The sequence below is a fragment of the Hyaena hyaena genome, unplaced genomic scaffold (assembly GCF_003009895.1).
Source record: "Hyaena hyaena isolate Hyena2069 unplaced genomic scaffold, ASM300989v1 scaffold_20, whole genome shotgun sequence".
Lineage (NCBI taxonomy): Eukaryota > Metazoa > Chordata > Mammalia > Carnivora > Hyaenidae > Hyaena > Hyaena hyaena.
The window spans coordinates 5878454-5899899 of NW_024080652.1; the positions used below are offsets into that span (position 1 = coordinate 5878454).

The following is a 21446-nucleotide window of genomic DNA, read 5'->3' on the forward strand; positions in this document are numbered from 1 at the left end:
CAGTTGACAGAACTGCCAGGACCCACACCATCTGTGTCCTTTGTGTCCCCTGCTGTGGCACCCTGGAGCCACCACCGGAAGGAGGCAACTGCAGGAAGCATGGCCAGGCAGGGCTGCCACCTGCTGGTCACACTGGGCACTGCAGGTGGACCGCTGGCTGGTGTGGGCGCCCCGCCTGTTCTCCTGGGTCAGATGTGTAGGGCAGTAGCCAGAAGAAAATAAAGTCCCCCTGTTGCCCCTGTGCCCTTTGGGCCTCTCTAGGGAACAGCCTAGGGAGCCTGATGGCCTTCTTAGTACCATGAGCCTCTCTCCAGTTCAATCAAACCCTCAGAATAAAGTTTTTAAAAGCATAATATAAAATAATAGGATTACCAAGGAAACCAATTATACTGAAATACAGTTATCAAAATAGTGATTGTAATATATGTGCTTAGTGAAATAAGACCCAGCAGCAGGTCTAAGCAACTGTAATTTTTAAGACGTGACCAGCATCGAGGACGTTTTGGGAGACCAGCAACAATTGGGAAAGTTATGTGAAAACACGTGATTCTATGGAAGGCAAAGCCGCAGGAGCTGCTAACGGCACTGCCTAGATTCAAGGCGAATGGAAACGCCACGATCTGATGAAAGGTTTATGACACTGGACACGCAGTTTCTCCCACCCGAGTCTGTTGATTCACTCCATGGATCCCTCGAGGGTCGGGCACCCCAGGGTCAGAGCCCCTCGCCCAGACGCTGCCTGCTGGCCCCAGCTCCTCCTCAGCCCCCTGGCCGGATGCCAAGCAGATTCCCTCCAAACTCACCCCTTCAGCCCCTGCCACACCATCCGCAGCCTGGCTGCCCTCCTGCTCCCACTCTCTGATCCCCCTCCTCAACACAGAACGAGGCGTCACCCTCAGAAGCCAGCCCAGTGGCTTCCTGCTCTAATGGAAGACAAAGAACAGAACCAATTTCTGAAATGCTCTTACATGAGGCACCTCTAGATCCCCCGGCAGAGAAGAACAACCCCCTCAACTGGTAACCGTCCCTCTCTCCAGGACACAGGCATGGAGGCCTCTGAATCCTGTCACCTGGACATCACCCCATGCCCAAAACAGGGGTTTCCAGCCATTTGTCCTTCTGGAAAACCCAGGGAGACACTGAGTTCTTTCCTTAGAATCTTCCTTTCCTACATTCCACTCATTGTGAAGCCATACATGGGGGAGAGGGCGTGTTTCCTCCCTTCCCCAGTCATATTTAATGAGCCCCTGCTGTGTGCTGTGTGCTGTGCACTGTTCTACGAGCTGGGGCTGCAGATGGTAACGGCAGTCAAAAGCCCTTCCTTCTTGGGGTTTTTATTCTATGGAGGGAGGCAGGTTAAACAAATAGATTGGTAAAGCTAACAGTAGGCTCTAGGGTTACCAGTGCTCTCAGGGGTGAGGGATACAACGTCGGGGAGGCAGGGAGTGCCGGAGCCAGCCTGCCTGAGCAGAGGAAGAAGCCCTGTGCCTGTGTAGGGAAGAGCATCTGGCAGGGGGAACAGCCAAAGCAAAGCCCTGAGGAAGGCAGAGCAGCAGGGAGTGAGGGCCGGGAGGCCAGAGGGCCAGGTCCTGCCAGCCTATGGGCAGCCCGCTGGTGGGACTCTGAGCCGGGAGACATTGAGGAGTTTGGGTGGACGAGGACATGGTCTTGGTGCAGTTGGGCGAGCAGGCTTGGGGCAGGGTGAGGAGGGGGCCGTGCGGTGGGGAAGGCCCCGCCGGGGGGGGGAGAAGTGGTGGGGCGCTGGAGCCGTTGGCTGTGCAGGTGGGCCTGCGGCGTGAGACAGAGCTGCTGAATGGACACGGGGAAGGACATTTGTTTCCTGTGGCAGCGGAAACAGATACCACAAACCGTGGCTTAAAACAACAGAAATCTATTTCCGCCCCCTGTTCTGGAGACTGGAAGTCTGAGATCAAGGTGCTGTGGGTTGCAATGTGTCCTTCCAAAATTCCCGTGTTGAAATCCTGATCCTTCCTCACCCCCCACGCATCCCTCCCACCCCCCTCACCCCTCCAGCCCACCTCCCACCCCGCCTGTCTCATTATTTGGAGATGGGGCCTTTAAAGAGGAAAGTGGGCAGAGGCAGCATAACAATCCGGGGGGCATCTTGAAGACCCGCCTTGCTCAGGGTGAGCAGACAGCCTGCAAAGTGCACGACTCTGCTGCCTGGCCCAGCATGCCGCCCCGACTGCCTGCGTACCCCCAAATTCTGCAGGTCAGGTGCTTTCCTACTGAATTGTGCCACAGCTGTTCGTCATTTCAGTTTGCAAAGTTACCCCTCCTTCTACTCTCCCGCTTTTTCTGCCTTTCTGTCCCCGTGGTTGTTTCTAGCTCTTTACGTGTTTGACAATTTGTTGTTTCATTTTTAATTTTTTTAATGTTTTTTATTTATTTCTGAGAGATAGAGAGAGACAGCATGAGCAAGGGAGGGTCAGAGAGAGAGAGAGACACAGAATCCGAAACAGGCTCCAGGCTCTGAGCTGTCAGCACAGAGCCCGATGCGGGGCTCAAACCCACGAACTGTGAGATCATGACCTGAGCCGAAGTCGGACGCTTAACCGACTGAGCCACCCAGGCGCCCCTCGTTTTTAATTTTTTTAATGTTTTATTTATTTTTGAGAGAGAGAGAAACACAGTGCGAGCCGGATAGGGGCAGAGAAAGAGGGAGACAAAATCTGAGGCAGGTTCCGGGCTGTCAGCACAGAGCCTGACTCAGGGCTCTAACCAACAACTGCGAGATCAAGATCCGAGGTGAAGTCAGACGCTTGACTGAGTGAACCACCCAGGAGCCCCTGGGTTTTTTTTAATTGTCTTAATGTCTGTAAGACTAACACCGGAGCACCCCAGTTTTTACAGATACAGATTTCTTTTTGTAGCATGAACAACCCCTTCTAAATTCCTCTGGGTGGAGTTTAGGTGTCTTAATCCTGGGTTCTCTTGAAGGCACACACAGAGGCAGGCACCTTATATATTCCAGCAGGGAGTGGTTCTCAATGACGCGTAACACGTAGCCCTCATTTATTAGGAGCACACTAAAAAAACTCAAGGCAAGGACAGCCTCCCCTCCCCACCAATTTTCTCCAAGGTCTTGTTTGATCCTTAGACCCATTATCCAAGGCACAGGGGTCCCCCACAACATACTCGGGTCCCTTCTCGTCCTGAAGCCTGACCTACTGACCCCTGGGTTGGGGGGCAGAGCAAAGGTGCATGTGACAGTATCTGCCCCATATGCCAGTGATGCTGGAGCCTGAGAAAGTTCCCCCAACAACTTGGCTCATTAAACGTGGGACTTCCCAGAGTGGGACAGCCAAGGTTGGGGTTGGGGTTCACTCCTACCCATGTCCAGCTTGAGGCTTGGGGCACACCTGCTGGCTGGGCTGAGTGGTGAGGGTGGTGGCAGAGCAGAGTCCTTAAGAAAAAAAGCCCAGGGGCGCCTGGGTGGCTCAGTCAGTTGAACGCCCAACTCTCGATTTTAGCTCAGGTCATGATCCCAGGGCTGTGGGTTCAAGTCCCACATCAGGCTCTGCACTGAGAGTGGTGTTTGCTCAAGATTCTCTCTGTTTCTCTCTTCCACCTGTCTCTCCATCTGCCCCTCTACCCTGTTCACTCTCTCTCAAAAAAAGGAGAGAGGGGCGCCTGGGGGGCTCAATCAGTTAAGGGCCCGACTTTGGCTCAGGTCATGATCTTGTGGTTCATGAGTTCGAGCCCCGCGTCAGGCTCTGTGCTGACAGCTCGGAGCCCGGAGCCTGCTCCAGATTCTGTGTCTTCCTCTCTCCCTGCCCCTCCCCTGCTCACGCACTTGTTCTCTCTCTCAAAAATAAACATTAAAAAAAAATTTTTAAAGCCCAAACCTCTTCTAGAAGAAAAGGAGCTTAGGAAGGAAGCAGACTCGGAGGCGGGCAAGTCAAAGTGTGGTCCTCGGCCCAGCAAGCATCAGTGACGTCTCGAATCTTGTTAGAAACCTAGAACCCCAGGCCCCACTCGGGATGAAAGTCTGAGGCTTAGCAAGACCTCTGGTGATTCTCAGGCACGTCCAAGTTCAAGAAGCCCTGCTGGGACCGGAGGTGCTCACACTGGATGGGGCACCAGGACTCCTGCGGGCCTGTGGGAACACAGGTGGCCACCCCCTGGCTGGTGCAGCCTCGGGCGTGAGGGGGGCCCAAGGCTCTGCATTTCCGAGTCCCCTGAGCACAACCTTCCTCCCCACGCTGATCTAGCCTCTGCCCGGAGCCTCAAACCTGGCTGCATGCTGGAGTCCGGGGGAAGGGGGGCGCAGAGCCACCAGGGGACAACCGGACCCGTCTCCGTGAGACCCTCCTGAGTCCCGAGCGGTGGTTTAAGGAGGACTAGTCAGAATGACGCCCCAGACAGCAGCTCCAGCCACACCTGGCAGAGAACACAGTGGGGATGCCCCACTGCCACAAGGCCTAACCCCCTCCCACCCCCCCTGCGCAGCAAAGAAAGGGACTCCGGCTGCCTGGCATATGCTTGGCTATTTGAGAACACACAAGCTTTATTCAGCAATAATGGCAGTAGTTCATGAGAATGAGCTGGACACAGCAAGAATGCTGTCGTCTGCACAAAGTCTGACAGCGAAGATTACGGCAACAGAGCTTTGCCCCACAGTCCTGCCCCTCCCCCAGTCGGGGCCCACTTACTCCTGCGCAGCTGTGCTGGGGCCTCACTGCACCCGCACCTGCCCTCTCCTCGAGCTCTGCCTTCCCTTCCCCAGGCCACTGGGCGCCCCTCCCCCCAGGCTCCCTCCTGTCCTGCCTCAACTTTCCCAAGACCACCGTCTCCCACAGTGACCCACGTCCCCACCGGTTTGCTCCTCCTTCACTGTGAGGCCCTTTCCTCCATGGACAAAGGCGCTATTTAGAAAGCACTTTGCACTCACCAGTGTTAGCCCTGCCTGCACCCGACCCCCAGCAAACAGGCAGGAAACGGGGTGCTCTTAGAATGGGACCCGGGAGCCACAGGGACAGTGCACACAGGGAGGGGCCAGGGCTAGGAGCTGTTGGGGCCACAAGTGGAGAAAGTCAGATGTCATTTTAGTTCAAATTCAGGACCCAGTGAACAACATAACGATAGAGGAAATCATCTGAGACATCTGTGTGACATGTGTTATGTGTGTATTTATTTGTGTGTGTGTGTGTGTGTGTGTGCGTGCACATGCGCTTGTCTCTGTATGTATGACCTTTTGTGACATAGCCTTAACTGTTGGTGACCATCCACCTGGTTCTCTGACCTGGGCAGGGCCATCTGGGGGAGGGAAGCCCAAACCCCAGACTGACAGCGGAAGTGCCGACATGGGAGGAAGGGGTGAGGGGCAGCCAGGCACGCCTGGGAGAGAGCAGGGACCCCATTGAGTGTCGGGGGTCCTGCTTGGGGCTCTTCAAAGGCCAGGGGTGGGGTGGGGCTGGCTAAGGGGGACTTAGAGCAGAGGCTGGACTGTACAGATGGGCTGATGGCAGGGGTGTGGGGCTGAGGGAGGGGGGCTCATGGCGGCAACTGGAATTACGGATGGATGGCCAGCAGAGTGGACAGCCCCGCGCACATGAACCCCTCTGCTCAGTGGCACGCACCACCCTGTCCGAAGCGCCCTGTGGGCAGTCAGTCAGCGCTGAGACAGGACTGGGGGCTGCTCACACGGTGTAAGTTCTGACGGATTTGTAGAAGGGCGGCAGCAGCCCGTGGTTCTCACGGACGACCTCCAGGTACTCCGACGGCGTCTCCAGCAGGAAGGGGCCACAGCACATCTGGCAGCAGCACTTGACCCCAGCGGGCGGCTCCGGGTTCTTGTCAGACATGGGGGAAAAGTCAAAATCAGCCACCTATGGTGAACAAAACCCCATGGGTCAATCACCTGCCTGCAGGACCCCCTTCCGGTGGCCTTATGAGCTCAGCGGCCTGGAGACACAGTGCTTTCTGGGCCTCCCTAGTGTGGCTGCCCTCTCCCTTACCAGCTCCGGGCACAGCTGCTGGGCAAGGGGTGAGTACAGGAGTCGAGTCAGATGGGAAGAAGCCAACTCAATTTGGCACAGTCTCTGAGCGCCTCTTGGGCACATCATCCCCATCCCCAGGTCCTTGCTCTGACACCCAGACTCCCTCCAGCCTGGTGATCCAGCCTCCACCCCCCTGAACACCCACCTCCACCATGTCCTTCTGATGAGCGGCATTCCGCAGGGTCATGTACATGATGAAGGCCAGCATCATGGTGATAAGCGTGGCACACGGGAAAGCAAAGACAGCCGGCTGGATGCCTGGGAATGAGAGAGGGTGAAGTCATGACTCTTGAGTAGTTGCTGGAGAAGCTCTCAGACACAAGGGGCACAGAAAAGTCAAACCCCATAGGAGCTATTTTTTCCCTTATGTACATGCATCGCAATAGATAAATCTAGAATTCCACAAAAACCAAGTTGGGGTGTGTGAGGGTTAAAATATGTCCACATGGGGCACCCCGGTAGCTCAGTCCATTAAGTGTCTGACTCTTCATTTGGGCTCAGGTCATGATAAGGATCCTGAGTTCGAGGCCCTCATCGGGCTGTGCACTGACAGGGTGGAGCAAGCCTGAGTTTCTCTCTCTCTCTCTCTGCCCCTCCCCCACTCACGTACATGCACGCACACACGCACGTGCTGTGTCTCAAAATAAATAAATAAACTTTTTTTTTAAGTTTACTTATTTCAAGAGAGACAGTGACAGTGTGAGTTGGGGAGAAGCAGAAAGAGAAAGAGAATCCCAAGCAGGCTCTGCATTGCCAACGCAGAGCCTGATGCGGGGCTCAAACCCACAAAGCCATGAGATCATGAGCTGAGCTGAAACCAAGAGCCTGATGCTTCATCAACTGAGCCACGCAGGGGCCCCAATAAATAAACTTTGAAAAATAAAAATAAAAGGGTGCCTGGGTGGCTCAGTCAGTTAAGTGTCCAACTTTGGCTCAGGTCATGGTCTCACAGTTGGTGGGTTCGAGCCCCATGTCAGATTCTGTGCTGACAGCTTGGAGACTGGAACCTGCTTTAGATTCTGTGTCTCCCTCTCTCTCTGCCCCTCCCTGACTCGTACTCTGTCTCTTTCTGTCTCTCAGAAATAAACAAACGTTAAAAAAATAAACAAATGTGTCCACATATTACTTGACAATCACTTTCAAGGGGTGCACCCTGAATGTGGGCTGGACCTAATGACTTGCTCCTAATGAACAGTACAGGACAGAAGTGATGACTTCCCAGTCCAGGCCATAAAAGACATTGCAGCTGCCTCCTTGCTCTCTTGGGTGACTTTCATTGGGAAGCCATGCTGTGAGGACACCCACCCAAGCAGCCTTGTGATCTGTCATTGCTCTCTGCCCTCCGCCAGCCCTGGGCTTACTCACTGACTCTGCTGCCAGGAAGCTGCCCGGTGGAGTGGGGAGAACCCAGTGTCTGCAGTTAGGCGATCCTGGGTTCGAAACCCAGCTCTGACCAAGCTCCCCGATGGTAATGCTGACCCACGGGGCTGCTTCGGGGATGCCACAAGGTGAGGCATGTGAATGTGCCAGGTGCACGCCAGTGATGAGCAAGTGTGGGTTCCCCTCACTCCTCCCCCACCCGCCCCTGGTGTAGATGCCACAATATGGCACAAGGCTCTGCTTCCCAAGAAAAGGCAGCACTGATTACCGGGATGCTGTCTTCTCTGCACAATTCAGGGGGACCCCAGGCACTCAGGGCCCAGGAGGTGCTGGGGAAGGCAGGGCCCAAGGCCTCTGATGATGGCTGCAGGTCACAGTCTCTCTCCACAGGGCCTGCCGGGGACCAGAGTGGAGCAGGGCATCTGCCCAATGGCGCAGACAGGGACTGGGGAGTCTGGAGGGGACAGTGGCAACATCCAGGGCACCTGCAGGGCCGACCCTGGGGGCAAGTGCGGCTGGCAAGTTTTGCGTACCCTAAAGCCTGGGACCTGGGAGGGCACCCGAAAGAACCTTCCTCAGGGTTTTGGCATCCACTTTCTCTTCTCTGTGAGGAAGTGCTTTCCTGGGGTTACAGAAGAGCCCCCCTCCCCTGGTAGAACTTCACACCACCATCGGTTAATCTTGTGACTATAAGCCAGTGGCCGGGCCCGATGACAACTTAGAGAAGGGCATGCATCGCGGGGGAGACAGCCGGGGACCCTTACAAATGATAGGAACCGTGCTTCGCCCTCTCTGAGCAGCACCCGCTCTCCGGGGGGGCGCGCAGCATCCTGTGAGTCTGCAGCTACCACTGGGGTTGCTGGTTTTAATGGTGGCAATAGTGGCAAGATCGGGGAGATGGCGGAGGAGGGAGCCTCGTGATGGTGGAGGCTTATTTCAGGGCATAGCATTCACAATGGGGACAGCGTGGCATTGGTGACATGTGTGAAGGACACTGGTGGTGATGGCAATAGCAGCAAGAGAGCCCAGGCCGGGCTGGTGCTGGGCAGCATGGATCAATGGCACCTGGTCCACATGGTGGGCATCATGACTGGTATGGGGGTGGAGGGCACTGCCAGCAGCGCTGACGGTGGTGTGGGCGACAGCAATCACAGAGCGGCTGGGGTTCTGGATGGTGCTGGAAAGGCTGGCAATAGTGTGTGTTGTCATGAGGGCAGAGGGGCTGGGCAAGTGGGCTGCTGGTTTCGCTAGTGGTGCTGGTGTTGAGGGTGGTGGTGGTCGAAACGAGGGGTGCTCGGGCTGGTTGCTGAGGGCCTGGTCATTTGGGGGTGGTACAGGCACTTCGTCACCAGTGCCAGCTGGGCTGGTAGGTTCAGCGATGACGATAATGTTGGTGGTTCGGCTGGAGGGAACATACTGCTGGCGGCAGCAGGGTTGACTGTGTTTTGTGGCCCATGTGGCATGGGAACCGAGGACGAGGGGTCACTTACTGGAAGGCCACACCTGAATCCTGTGGTACTGATGCGTCTTGCTGATGACGTTCTCGGCCCGGATGCTGAAGCAATAGTCCCCGGGGTCCCTGAAGGTGTGGGTCAGGTTGTAAGCTGTGCTGGCCACGGACACCGGGTGGCATTCCCCTTCCTCCAGTGGGAGGCACTCGGGCTTGAGACGCCAGCACACAGTCAGGGGAGGGCTGCAGGGAAATGGGGGTGTCTTTCAGAAATAGCTCCTCAAAAGGGCACCTGGGTGGCTCAGTCAGTTAGGCATCTGACTCTTGGTTTCTGCTCAGGTCGTGAGCTCGCGGTTCGTGAGTTTGAGCCCCGTGTTTGGCTCTGTGCCTGGAGCCTGCTTCAGATTCTGTGTCTCCCTCTCTCTCTGCCCCTCCCCCACTCGTGCTCTGTCTCACTCTGTCTCTCAAAAATAAATAAATGTTAAGAGAAAAAAAAAGATAGTCCCAGAGCCCAAGGGGATGCCAGGCTAGTAAGGAAAATGGAGAAAGGCTGCTGGATGGGGCAGACGAGTGCTCCAGTGATACACAGGGTGTGCTGTGGAAGCACAGAGGACAGGTGACTGTGTACTTAATGAGGAAGTCAGGGAAGGCTTTCTGGAGGAGGTGGCATCTGTAAGCTCTGACAGGATAAGTAGACTTTCGACAGGTCTGGAGGGCCAAAGGCATTCCGGGTTCTCTGCCTGCCACAGCACAGGCCCTGAAGCTGGAAAATGCAGGTCAACCTCAGGAACGCCAAGCAGGCATCCCCATGTGTGGGTAAAACACAACCCCCTGTACCCTCAGCCATCACACCTGCCAAGCCCGAGTAGCTCCCAACCCCATTCTTCAAGTACTAAGTCCCTGCCCCCAAAGCTCCCTGAAAGCTCTAAAAAAGGCCCGGAGGTGCATCTTCCTCATTCCTTGGCCTCTTTTTTTTTTTTTTTTTAATGTTTTATTTATTTCTGAGAGAGAGAGAGAGGCAGCATGAGCAGAATCTGAAACAGGCTCCAGGCTCCAAGCTGGCTGTCAGCACAGAGCCCAACGTGGGGCTCGAACCCACGAACCATGAGATCATGGCCTGAGCCGAAATCATACGCTTAACTGACTGAGCCACCCAGGCGCCCTCCTTGGCCTTTTTTCTTGCTCCCCATCTAGACCTGCTTCCCGCTGTCGTGTCCCTGGGTTAAAGGACAAGAGTCCTCGGAGGGCTGGGCCCTGGCCGCTGACCTCTGCAGCTCCGTCCACCCTTGTGCAGCTTCTCAGTTGCAAACTACAAACTCGGCCTAATGCTGTTCTTGCCAAGAGCCGGGCCACTTCCTGCCCAGGAGAGCCTGTATGCCAGGGCCTTGGAAGCCGACCCAAGCCGCAGACAGAAGCCTCCTCCCATGGCTGCTTCCTCACCCACACTGCACCCACTTTGCCTCGACACCCACACTGCAGACGGCTCTGAAGGGCCCGTGCTCCCTGCCCTGGACCTCGGGTGTGGAACCCTGCCCACCACTCTCCTGTGGATACAGGGCAAGATGGCATAGGCTCCCCCCGGCCCCCAAACCTGGGGCCCCTCAGGAGACGGAGCAGGCTCAGGGCCATCCATGGAGAGTATGGGCAGGGCAACTTGTCCACTCTGAGGTTCACTCACCTCCCCAGGAAGTTCAAGGTCACTGTCATCTTTTGGAAGGTCTGAATTAGGGTGGGCCCCAAGACCTGGATGCCTCGAAGGGTTTCTGAAAGGCGGAGAGGGGCCCCATTAGACCCGGTGACTGAGGACAGCTGTCTCAGCACGCCCACAGCTCAGGGCTGTGTGACCACCACCTTGTCCTCTCCCAGGCTCTCCCCACTGAGCGCAGGTTGGAGGTCTCTCCGGGGCATGCTTGGGTCCTGCCTCCTCAACAGTGGCAGGTGCCAGAGCCCGCCCAGAGTGAGGACACTGGAGGAAGCAGGCAAGGCCCTGGGCACCAGGACCAAGGCCTGGCTCAGCGTAAGCACCCCTCCCCATTGCCTGTAAGCACCCATCCCCCATTGCCTGTGCACATGGGGAAAGCACCCCATTAGCGTGCCCTGCAGCACAACGGAGAAATCCGCCACTGCTGTCCAAGCACCCCCTCTTGCCAGACCCAGAGAGAGGCGGGTTGGGGTGACCCTCTGCAGCAGGCTGAGACCATCCCAGCCACTACTGGGGCTAAGGGGGCAGGCAGGACTGGGTTCAAATCCAGCTCTGCCACCTGGTGGCCATGTGGCCTCCTCCGTGGACTCCAGTGCCCTTTTAGAAGTGGGGATAATGACAGACCTCCCAGAGGGGCTGCTAGGGGAACAAGGATGGTGGGGGGCATTGCGCACCAAGCCTGGTGCCCGACCAGAGCCCCTCTGATCTTCACTTTCTCCAACCCTGGAAGGAGTGGTGCCAGGGCTCCCCAAGGGGCCACATGCTCAACCTGCACCAACCCCCAGGGACCCACCCTGCAGCTTCAGGGAGGCAGAGAAGTCTCCGGTCTTCTGCATGATGCCCTTCCCGGCACCCTGCGTTGTCTGTTCCCACTCTGCCACCACCTTGAGCTTCACAGTGAAGGTTCCAATGATCGAATAGTTGTAGTAGACCACAGCGTCTGCAGTCACCATCTGGGTGCTGTAAGGGGGCAGAATGGAGATGACAGAAGTGACTCACGTGAACTCTCAGCATTGGGCATATCTGTGGGGTGACAAGCTCGGCTCCCAATGCCGTGTGAGCAAACCACTGGTCATCATAGCAGCAGCCCCCAGAGCCAACCAGGCCACAAGGTCGGCCGTGTTTTGGTCAAGTGGCTGCCTGTCATCCTTGTGCTTGCAAGTGACAGGTAAGAAAACTCCCAGCAACAAGTGCCTGTCACCTTTCAGGAAGTGCTCTGCCCCCTTCAGCCAAGAATCTAAAAGAGGCCCTGAATTAGAGACAAGGACGATCCTGGCAAGTACAAAATGTGAACTTTGGAATTAAGATATATTTGGCTTTAAATCTCAATTCTAGATTTCCTATCTGTAGAACTGTAAGTCTTACTTTTCTCATCTGTAAAACAGAATCATACCTCCACATAAAGTATATAAATTCCTGCAATTACATGAATTATTTCAAAAGGAAGTCTAATAGCAATAAAGAAAATCTTTGTGTTGATTTGTCAGTGCTTTTTATATATGAAGGTTAACAACCCTTTACCTATTAAATATTTTCTCCCAGTTTAACCTTGTCTTTTGGTTTGATTTACTTCTTTCACAGTCAGATTTTAAATCTAGTGAGGCCACATCTGGCATTTTTTTCCTTTATAGTTTCTGCCTCTGTTTTTATTCTGAGAAATGCTTTTCCCACTGCCAAATTATCCAATTGCAAGGGAATCACCAGCATTTCAATCTAGTCCTGGTTTATTATGTTTAATTTGTAATCTATCTGGAAGTGCTCTTGTTAAGGATCAGATTGTTTTTCTTCTAAATAGTTAACCAACCGTTCTGGTACCATTTATTAAATAAATAATCTGCCTTTACTCACTGGCTAGAAAAACCATTGTTATCATATAGTAGATATGCATATAAACTCAGATTTGTGTTTGCTTTTTCCATTCTGTTCTACTGTGCACACTTTTGTGGCTGCAAATTATTTGTAGCTTTTATAATACATTTATATATTTCTAATTCTTCTCCCCAACCCCATTCATCATTATTCTGCTCTTCTGATCTGTTTTTTCCTTCTGACAATATTGAGAAATTCTCTCTTTAAGTCTTTTTGGGGTTCTAGGTATAATCTGTGGCTTTATCCACATAAATCCTACAGTTTTAGGCTAAGCTCATTCTCTCAGCTTTTATGTTTTATAACTATGTAAAAGACTTTTTTTCCAGTACCATCATAAGGAAAGGCTATGATCTTTGTTTTGTAAGCACCCATATTACTAAAATCTCTTCTTAGTTCCAAGATTTTTTTTAGTTGAGTCTCTTGTGTTTTCTAGTTCATCTACGTGTGATGATTTTTGTCTCCTGCTTTACAATAGTTAGATTTCATTTCTTTTTCTTGTTTTATTTCACTGACTAGTCAGAATGTCCAATTATAATAAAAATAGTAAATAAAGCATTTAATATGAAAAGATATGCCCCTAATTAAGAGGCTGTCCCCTGGTTTGAGACAGATGTTCTAGATGTTCTTTATGTTATAAAACCACATATGTGTTTATAACCATATATATTTTTTATATACATATACGTATATATTCACGTACATATATATGTGTGTGTATGTATATGTGTATATTTATATGCCAAATTTAGATAAACTGTAGAATCTTTGTCACAGTCCAAAATATACTTATTGGAATATTTACTGGATTTGCATCAAGCTTACAGAATAACTGGAAGGAAACAGACATCTTTTTCATATTAAGATCCACCATCCTGGACACAGTATATATACCCATCCACTCAAATCTTTGATACCTTGTGGCAGCTCTATTGTTTTCTTTACACAGGATCTTACCCCTTTCTAGGTAAGTATGTTCCCATGTCTATTTTATGTACTATTTTTGCTATAATTAGAAGGAGTCCCCACATTGCTTTCTAATTTATTACTGTACATAAGAAAGCATGCTGAGCCTTTAAGCCCCGTCGGGATGAGGAGTGGTACATAAGAAAGATCATTAAGCCTTTGATGAGCTTGGAAAATTGGCCTGGGTTTCTCTGTCAGACTGAGAAATATCGTAAGGAATGCCAAGAAAATGAAAGGTGGAAAAATATGGGATAGAGTGGGAAGGACCACCAGTAAGGCACTTGAGGGGATCCAACTGGAATGCAGGGTCTCCATGGAGCATTCACCACCCTCACAGGAGCTCAGGGTATCTGCGGGACGCCTGAGCTCAGTGTCCGAACCACTTGCTGAACTTCCTCCTGGCTTGTCTGGAGAGAAGACGTCAGGAGACTTGAAGCTACAATGCCCGAGTTCTACCACATGTATATAATCGCACACACCATCAGCCAGGTAGGTGCTTCTGGAGTCAAATGGAGAAAATGCTACTTCGACCTTTCTTAAAGGGATGTCTGGGGCCACCGATGGCCTCTTCTACTAGGTTGCAGGCACCTCGAAGGCAGGTCCTGTGACTAATTCACCACTGGTCCCCACACACCCCAAGCTTGACACAGAGCAGGTGTTGAAGGACTGTTTGGAGAGAGAGAGGGTGGCCAGGTGACGGTCGGAAAGGACAGAGCGCTCTGCAGGGGACGACGGGGCCACCGACCATAGGCCAAAGCTTTGGGACATCAAGGGGGAAGAACATACCCATCTCCGAAGTCCCAGTTGTAGAGAAACGAGGCAGTCTTGAAGAAGTTGCTCGGGTCGTGGAGGAGGAAGGAAACTTTAAGGACTGTCTTGGTGAGGTAAGAGCTGGGCCAGGGCAGGGAGGTGTTCTGGGAGACAACGAGGTTCCCCACGAGGAGCTCTGGGAGGGAGACCAAAGGCTGAGCCCACCAAGGGAAAGGGAAGGCGGAGCCAGGGAGTGACCTCTCCCTGCCCTGCCCTGCCGGCTGTCAGAGCAGTTCGGTGGCAGGAGAGGACCCTGCAGGTCACTGAACACAGAGGCGCGTGCCCCCACACCATTGCCCCTGCTGCACAGACCCTGGTGAAGACTCATGGCATACATCACGCGCACAGCGCTACTCCTGCGCCCCTTCCACCAGGATCCAGAACGTTCTGACACAAGATGCGCAGGACCAGAAGGAAATGCATGGGTTTTGAAAGAAGTTTTTGGGAGATAATTCAAATTATTAGAGGAGTCTAGAAAAAAACGAGCATTTCTACTGATTGCAGCTCTGTACCCAGTGTGCTGGGCTGGGTAAGGACCACCGTTCTGTGTCTCCATCTCTAAAAAATAAATTTTAGGGACTGATTTTTTTCACCCCAAAAGCAGAGAGTAAGGCGTGCCTGATAAAGCTTATTTAGAAAATTCAGAAAAGGAGAATGAAAACAAAAGTAACTGCCTGTCATTAGGGCGCCTGGGTGGCTCAGTTGGTTAAGTCAGACTTTAGCTTAGGTCATGATCTCACAGTTTGAGTTCGAGCCCCACAATGGGCTCTCATGATCTCACAGTTTGTGAGTTTAATTGAGTCCCACACTGAGCCATGATCTCATGATTTGTGAGTTCAGTCGAGCCCCACATTGGGATCTCGGCTGTCAGTGCAGAGCCTGCTTGAGATCCTCTGTCTCCGTCTCTCTCTGAACCCCGCTGGTGCAAGAATGCTCTCTCACTCTCTCTTTCCCTCTCAAAAATAAACATTTAAGTAAAAAATAAAAAAAGAAACCACCTATCATTCAAACACAACTATCGCTGATGTTTTGAAGAATTATAAACCATTTACAAATTTTTTTTAATGTTTTATTTATTTTTGAGAGAGAGATAGACACAGCATGAGCAGGGGAGGGTCAGAGAGAGAGGGAGACACAGAATCCCAAGACAGGCCCCAGCCTCTGAGCCAGCTGTCAGCACAGAGCCCGACGCGAGGCTCGAACCCATGAACTGTGAGATCATGACCTGAGCCAAAGTCGGACGTTCACCCGACTGAGCCACCCAGGCGCCCCAAGAATTATAAACCATTTGTGCAAATGTAATACATATGGGTATTATGTACACATACATGTATTAAATACAGTTGATCAAATTGGCTACAGAAGTTTGTGCTTTCCTTTTTAAAATCTTATAAGCACGAGTATTCCCCAGAACATTACCAACTCTTTGTAAAGGTCATGGTTATTCATTACACAAATTATATCCATATACTTAACCAGTTCCCTTATGGCTGCGCGCTTAGTTTGGCTAATATTTTCTTCTGTTATTATATACACCACTGCAAGGAACGTATTTGTGCACAAAGCATTACCCAAATGGAAATTCATTCCCTGCAGACAAATTCTTTAACGGGCTGTATATTCCAAGAGACCAGGGCTTTTCTGGAAGGAGAGGGCAGTGTGGGGTAGGTGGGTGGGAGGAATGAGAATGGACAGATCAAAAATGGAAATAGTGCATAACCATTGATACGTATCAACCCGCTGCTCTCCAAAGGGCTGTGTTAATGTATGATTCCCCAGTAGCAACATGTGCCTTCAGTGCCCCTTGCAGCACAACCCGCCAGCAGTGGGTATTACCATTTTCTGATCCTCTGGTAACAGACAACAGAGAAGGGACCATGAGTCCACTTTGTGTTTATAGGATAAACAAACCAGACTGGATGTTTTTCTCTGCCCCAAATCTGAAGGCCAATTAGCAAACAGAAAAGGTCCTCACCTGTGATGGGGAGCACGAGGAGGCTCCTCGCCACAGGCTGGCATGTCCAGCAGTCAGCAGCGGTGACCCAGACAGAGACAGGGAAGTCCCCGGGCACGTTCCCCACGGTGCGGATGGTGGAGCTGAAAGCCTCATCCGTCTTCCCCGTGAGCAGCAGTGGGGTATGGATCCAGTGGAAGCGGTAGAGGCGGGTGTTGGAGGGCAGGACCAGGCTGCCATTTTCATTGGCCGCCAGGCTGGCTGTGATGCTCACCTCTGCCCCTGTGGTGGCAGGGCCATCGGTGGTGAGGCGGAGTTCATACAGCCCTAGAAGCCCGAGACAAAGACTATCTTTCAGGAGATGCATGACAAGGAACCCTGCTGTCACCGTCTGGGCTGCCTTTTATTAACCTATTTTACAAGTGGAGAAACTGAGGCCCAGGCAGCCCAAGGGTCACATGGCTAGTTCATTGTCAAGCTGGGATTCAAACCCAGGCCCAACTGACTCTATGTATTTTCTTCTTATGCCAGCCAAGCAGGGCTTTGCAGAGCATAGGCCTGACGTGCTCTGATCAAGAGTCTCATGCTCTACTGACTGAGCCAGTCCGGAGCCCCAAGCAGATAAATTTTGATTCACAGAACCCTTCCCTCTTGTCAAGAGCACGACCGCCACGTCTTGGTGACTCTTTTCCTATAATTTGTAAACGTCCTCTTTAGGTGAGATTTCTGAAGGGCTGCAGGTTAGAGAGCATCCAGCCTGCAGCAGCGTGCCCCTCACCAGAAGAGGTGATGCAGAAGGAAGGCTAGAGGGCTTGCAAGGCTCACTCTGCTCCTTTATTTCACTCAGTCCCACCCACCTTCCTGGCCTCACGCACCTGCTCCCCTGGCTTCAAGTACCTCCTAAATGCTAATGAAACCAAGTAATGGACCTACTTTCTGGGCTCCAGACCTGCACTGAGCAAAAAGGTAGCTACTAGCTGCATGTAATTAAGTTTAAATTAATCAGAGTTGATTCCTTAAAAGTAACCAATACTGAAAATTCAGTTCCTCAGTTGCACTAGCCACATTTCAAGGGCTTCATACTTGGGTGTGGTTAGTAGCTAGTCTTCTGGACGGCACAGATACAGGATCTTTCCTTCATCACAATGTTCTGTTGGGTGGTGCTGGCTCTAGCTCCTCTGGAGTTTTCCCTCCCTATTTTCTGCCACCGCTTTGTTGGTCCCGGGAATCTACCCTAGGCCTTGTTACCACCCTCCCATTCAGGCACATTTGCTTCCTCTTCATCACTAGTAGCATTGCTAAAGGCTAGCATTACTGGTTTCATCCTTGGCCCTGGCCTTCGGCCTCCAGTCCTTCCCCCTCGCAGCATCATCCCTCCTACCCCCATGAACAACAAGCTTCCTCCAAAGCTAGTGTTTTCGTGAACCAGCTTCAGTTTCGAGTCCAAATTCACATCTCGGCACATTCGTGCTGGTGCCAGCTACTTTAATTCTTACAGCTCCCCTCACACGTTCTGTCCTTCCTAACCTCAGGGCCTTTGCACATGCTGTCCTCACTGCCCTTCTTCACTACATGTTGGTGGATGTAACCTCTTTCAGGAAGCCTTCCCTCAACCCCTCGCCCCCTCAGTGCTCTCTGAACGGCTTGAGCACACAGTGGTCCCAACCCCGAGTTGGAATGAAGGTTTTTTTTTGTCTCCTTTGACAGGTGCACTGCAAGCTCGAGGGGGGCTTATCCTCATCTCCTCATGTGCCTAACAAAGTGTTTGGCACATAGTAGGTGTTCAACACTGCTGCTGATCATGGCACCTGGAGAGAAGAGCATGGCAGAGGGACCAGCCCACCTAGCAGTGCCCCAGGAGACCATTCACCCAGGTAGTACTGACTGAGCTCCCGTCTTGTGCCCCACAAGTGCTGGGGAGGACCCAGAAGTACAGGACATGCCTCCTGCCCTCAGGAAGCCCACGAGAGAGCGCTAGACTCAGCAAATCTGGGACAGGAGCGAGTGTGAGTCTTCAGTTGCATCCCATTTGCCTTGTAGCCGCGCTGCCTGCCCCCACCGGGGACTTCTACTCCAGCCTTTCCCTCGTCCATGTCACACATTCCCTGTTCTGAATCCCCTTCCCTGGAGCCATCTTTTGGATTGTACACTCATGCGGACTGGCACTGAAAACGAGACCTGCAGTGTCTTAATCCCATAGAGAGAGTTCCAGACGCTATGGCAGAAATTCCTGAAAGAGAATACAGTGTGTATTTTATATTGAGGGATAGGAATCCATTGAGGTCCCCGTGGAACCACCTGGAGTCACCCAGCAAATCCATATCCACTCACTCCCTCCCCTGGGCTGAGTTCTCTTCACCCTCCCTCTGGCTGGGAGGCAGCATTTGGCCAGGCTTCACAGAGAGGCCATCCCCCTTCTCCCTCTTGCTCCTGCCCGCCACCCCCCGCCCCCCAGGGAGGAGCGTGGGCCAGAGCGAGGCTGGCAGGTGGCAGGGACATTCAGCTGCATGCTAATGGCCATCCAGCATCTGCAGCGAGACTGGAGACAGGCGCATGTCAGCGCTACGCAGATCCGTTGCCAGGGGAATGGAACCCATAGGAGAGCACACTGGCTGGGAGGAGGGATGGGGTGCGGGTGGGGAGGGGCTGTAGCTACAGCTATGATGCTGCAGACACTGGTCCAGCTCCTGGGAGCCCCCACACCTGTCCGGACACAAGGAGGCTTTAAGGGTATTTTTCTCAAGCGTTTTTTTAAGCAGATGTTTCACAGCCCCTGGGTGATGTGCTCCTCTCTTTCTCAGGGCTCTCAGAAGGGCCCAGGGCATCCAAGCTGCAATGGATCATGAAGGCTTTGCCACTTGTGGCTGATGGAATCAAGCCCAGGTCCTATTGCCCTTTCCATCCAAACCTATCTTTTCAGGTTTGGTAGTCCAGGTGACATGGCCTTGGAGTACAGAACAGGCAAGGGAGGGGCTGAGTGACCCAGAGCTGAAAGGGCCAAAGCAGAGAGCCCATTGGCAGAAAGTGGCCATTGCCAGGAAGCCTGACCCACAGAGAAAACGCTCACTCACTAGCAGGTCCCCAGGGCTTCCACTGGGAGCGCCTTTTCCCTAACAACACAGCATGTGGGAACCTGGAACATTCTAGAAAATGGCTACATCAGTTCTTCCACACTGCACATGTAGATAGCCCCAAACACCTCCCAGGGTACCTCTGAAATCTGAACAACATACCCTGGAATCAATGAATGGTCCAGTACCCGGACTCTGACCTACACCTCTCCTGTAGGAAGCATCTGGTGCGGGCTGACCTAGACCCAAGGAAGAATGGAAAGGACCTCCAAGTCCCTCTCTCTCCCTCTCTCTCTCTCTCTCTCTTTTTTTCCTGTGGGAGAAGTTATGCTCCCCAACCTCATTCCCAGCTCTCTGGCTCATATCGTGAATAGGCCAGGCTGGGAACCGCACACGACTTACAAAGAGTTAATTTACCTTTTTTTTTTTTTTTTTAGAATTTTGACCGTTGATCATCTCTGGACACACATGTAAACCCAGTGCACTCGAGACCCCCCCCCCCCCCGTCACTCTGTGAATTTCCAAGAGGGAAGCAGGTAATCCTGACCAAACATAATCCCCACAAAATTCTATTTTCATCCCTAAGGTGCAGGTTTTTTATTTTACCTTGTGGCTTTTCTATCGCAATTTTGCATTAAATCTCTTCCTCTTTGTACCATTCTTTGGGGGGGGGGGGTGTACGTAATGAAAAACTGTTGGATATTTAATACAAGTACATCCCCAGAGCTGTCCACGTCCCACCTCTCCCCCAACAACTCTCCAATCCGGGTCCTTTTGTTGTCACCAAAATGTGGCAGAAAGGTTAATATTAGTTGGCCTTCCGCGGTGGGTGGGGGGAGCACCCAGTGGAACCTGTCAGCGTGGGGTCCATTTTGGAAACCATTCCAGAGACGAAATGGCAGACTGGCCTCTTGGACTCTAAAATCACAACCTCCCCAAAGTCTTCCTCGAGCAGGGGGGCGGGGAGGGGTGGGAACCTCTCCAGATAAGGCGACATTTAAAGGCAAAGACGCTGCTCCACGGGCAACCTGCCCGCGCTCCCTGGGGGACTGTGGCGTGATGACCGACTAGCACATTCCCCGCATCCTCCTCCTCACCCCCACCCCCACCCCCCGGGGGCCGCGAGGCCCCCAGGCAACCGCAGGGGTGCACCGGCCACCGCGCGCGGTTCCCGGGGCAGGGCCGATCCGGAGGTGGCAGCGGGAACCTAGGAGCACGGGGAGCCCCCTCGAGTGCCGGGCCGACGTCTGGGGAGAAGGGTGGAGGGTGAGAGGAGAGGGCTTCGAGGGGCCGCTTGGCCACACTCTCCTCCGCAGCGCGCTGCAGAGGTCTCTGGGGAGGAAGGAGGTGCGCGCAGGGCGCACGGCGCCACCTCCACGGCCGCGGCTGGCGGCTGGCGAGCCCGCCCGAGACGGCTCCGAGGCCCAGCGGAGGGCGCAGCGCCTTACCTGCGGCCACCCCAGCCGGGGCCAAGGGTAGGAGGCAGGCGAGCCAGAGGACGCGGCTGAGGCGCCGCCAGAGGGCCGGGGCCATGGCTGCGCCGGGAGCGGCAGGAGCGCCGAGGAGACGCGGCAGACTCGGCGGCGGCGCGGGCTGTGCGGGGAGTTGCGGGCGCGGCGCTCGCTCGTCCTCGCCTCGCGACGCTGTGTCGCTGCGCGCCGCCGCCGCCGCCCACAGCCCGCCGCCCCGACCCCGGCCCGCGTCAGCCGCGCCCCCTCCCCGCGTCCCTCCCTCCTCTCGCCGCACCCCTCCTTTCCGCAAGAGCCCCCGCCTCCCCGAGTCCGCGCTCCCGCCGCCTGCGCCGCCTCCCGCGCCCCCTCCCTTCCCCTCCTCTCCCTCTACCCCTCTCCTCCCCACGATCCTCCCCTCCTCTCCGCTTCCCGCGTCCGCGCCCGCCGGCTCTGACTCAGCGTCCCCAGAGGCGCGCGCACCGCTGCAAAGCCGAGCGCTGGCCCCTTTCGGTTCTTCTCCAGGTGCCATTTTCCCTCTTGACGCACACGGTTTGGCGATGCGGCGCCTCGTTCACTTGGAGCTCCCACTGGGTGCCAGGCGCTGGGCGAAGGGCCTGCAAAGGCCTCCTATCCTCCCTGAGAGAGGGGTTCAGGTGCCCAGGCTGAGACACGTCGCCCCTCTCTGTGCTTGCTGGAAAACGGGCTCGTGCTCACACCAGGGCCCTTGTGAGACTCTGACAACCGCAGAGGAGTGACCAGCCCCTCCTTGGGCA

At 53.7% G+C, this 21446-nt stretch overlaps 1 protein-coding gene across 2 annotated transcripts; it reads right to left on the reverse strand.

Moving 5' to 3' along the window:
* Positions 1 to 4501: 4501 nt before the first annotated feature.
* TMEM130 (transmembrane protein 130) lies at positions 4502 to 20823 on the reverse strand. 2 transcript variants are annotated; one of them, XM_039226106.1, is made up of 8 exons: positions 20671 to 20823; positions 16173 to 16478; positions 14174 to 14333; positions 11349 to 11515; positions 10532 to 10616; positions 8894 to 9096; positions 6169 to 6281; positions 4502 to 5816 (listed from the first exon to the last, which is right to left on the reverse strand). In XM_039226106.1, the coding sequence occupies exons 1-8, from the start codon at positions 20753 to 20755 to the stop codon at positions 5664 to 5666; spliced, it is 1272 nt and encodes a 423-aa protein (XP_039082037.1). In that variant the 5' UTR covers positions 20756 to 20823; the 3' UTR covers positions 4502 to 5663. The 2 variants fall into 2 exon arrangements, with proteins under 2 accessions (XP_039082037.1, XP_039082036.1); XM_039226105.1 differs by having other exon boundaries at positions 4502 to 5852.
* Between the last annotated feature and the right edge of the window lie 623 nt (positions 20824 to 21446).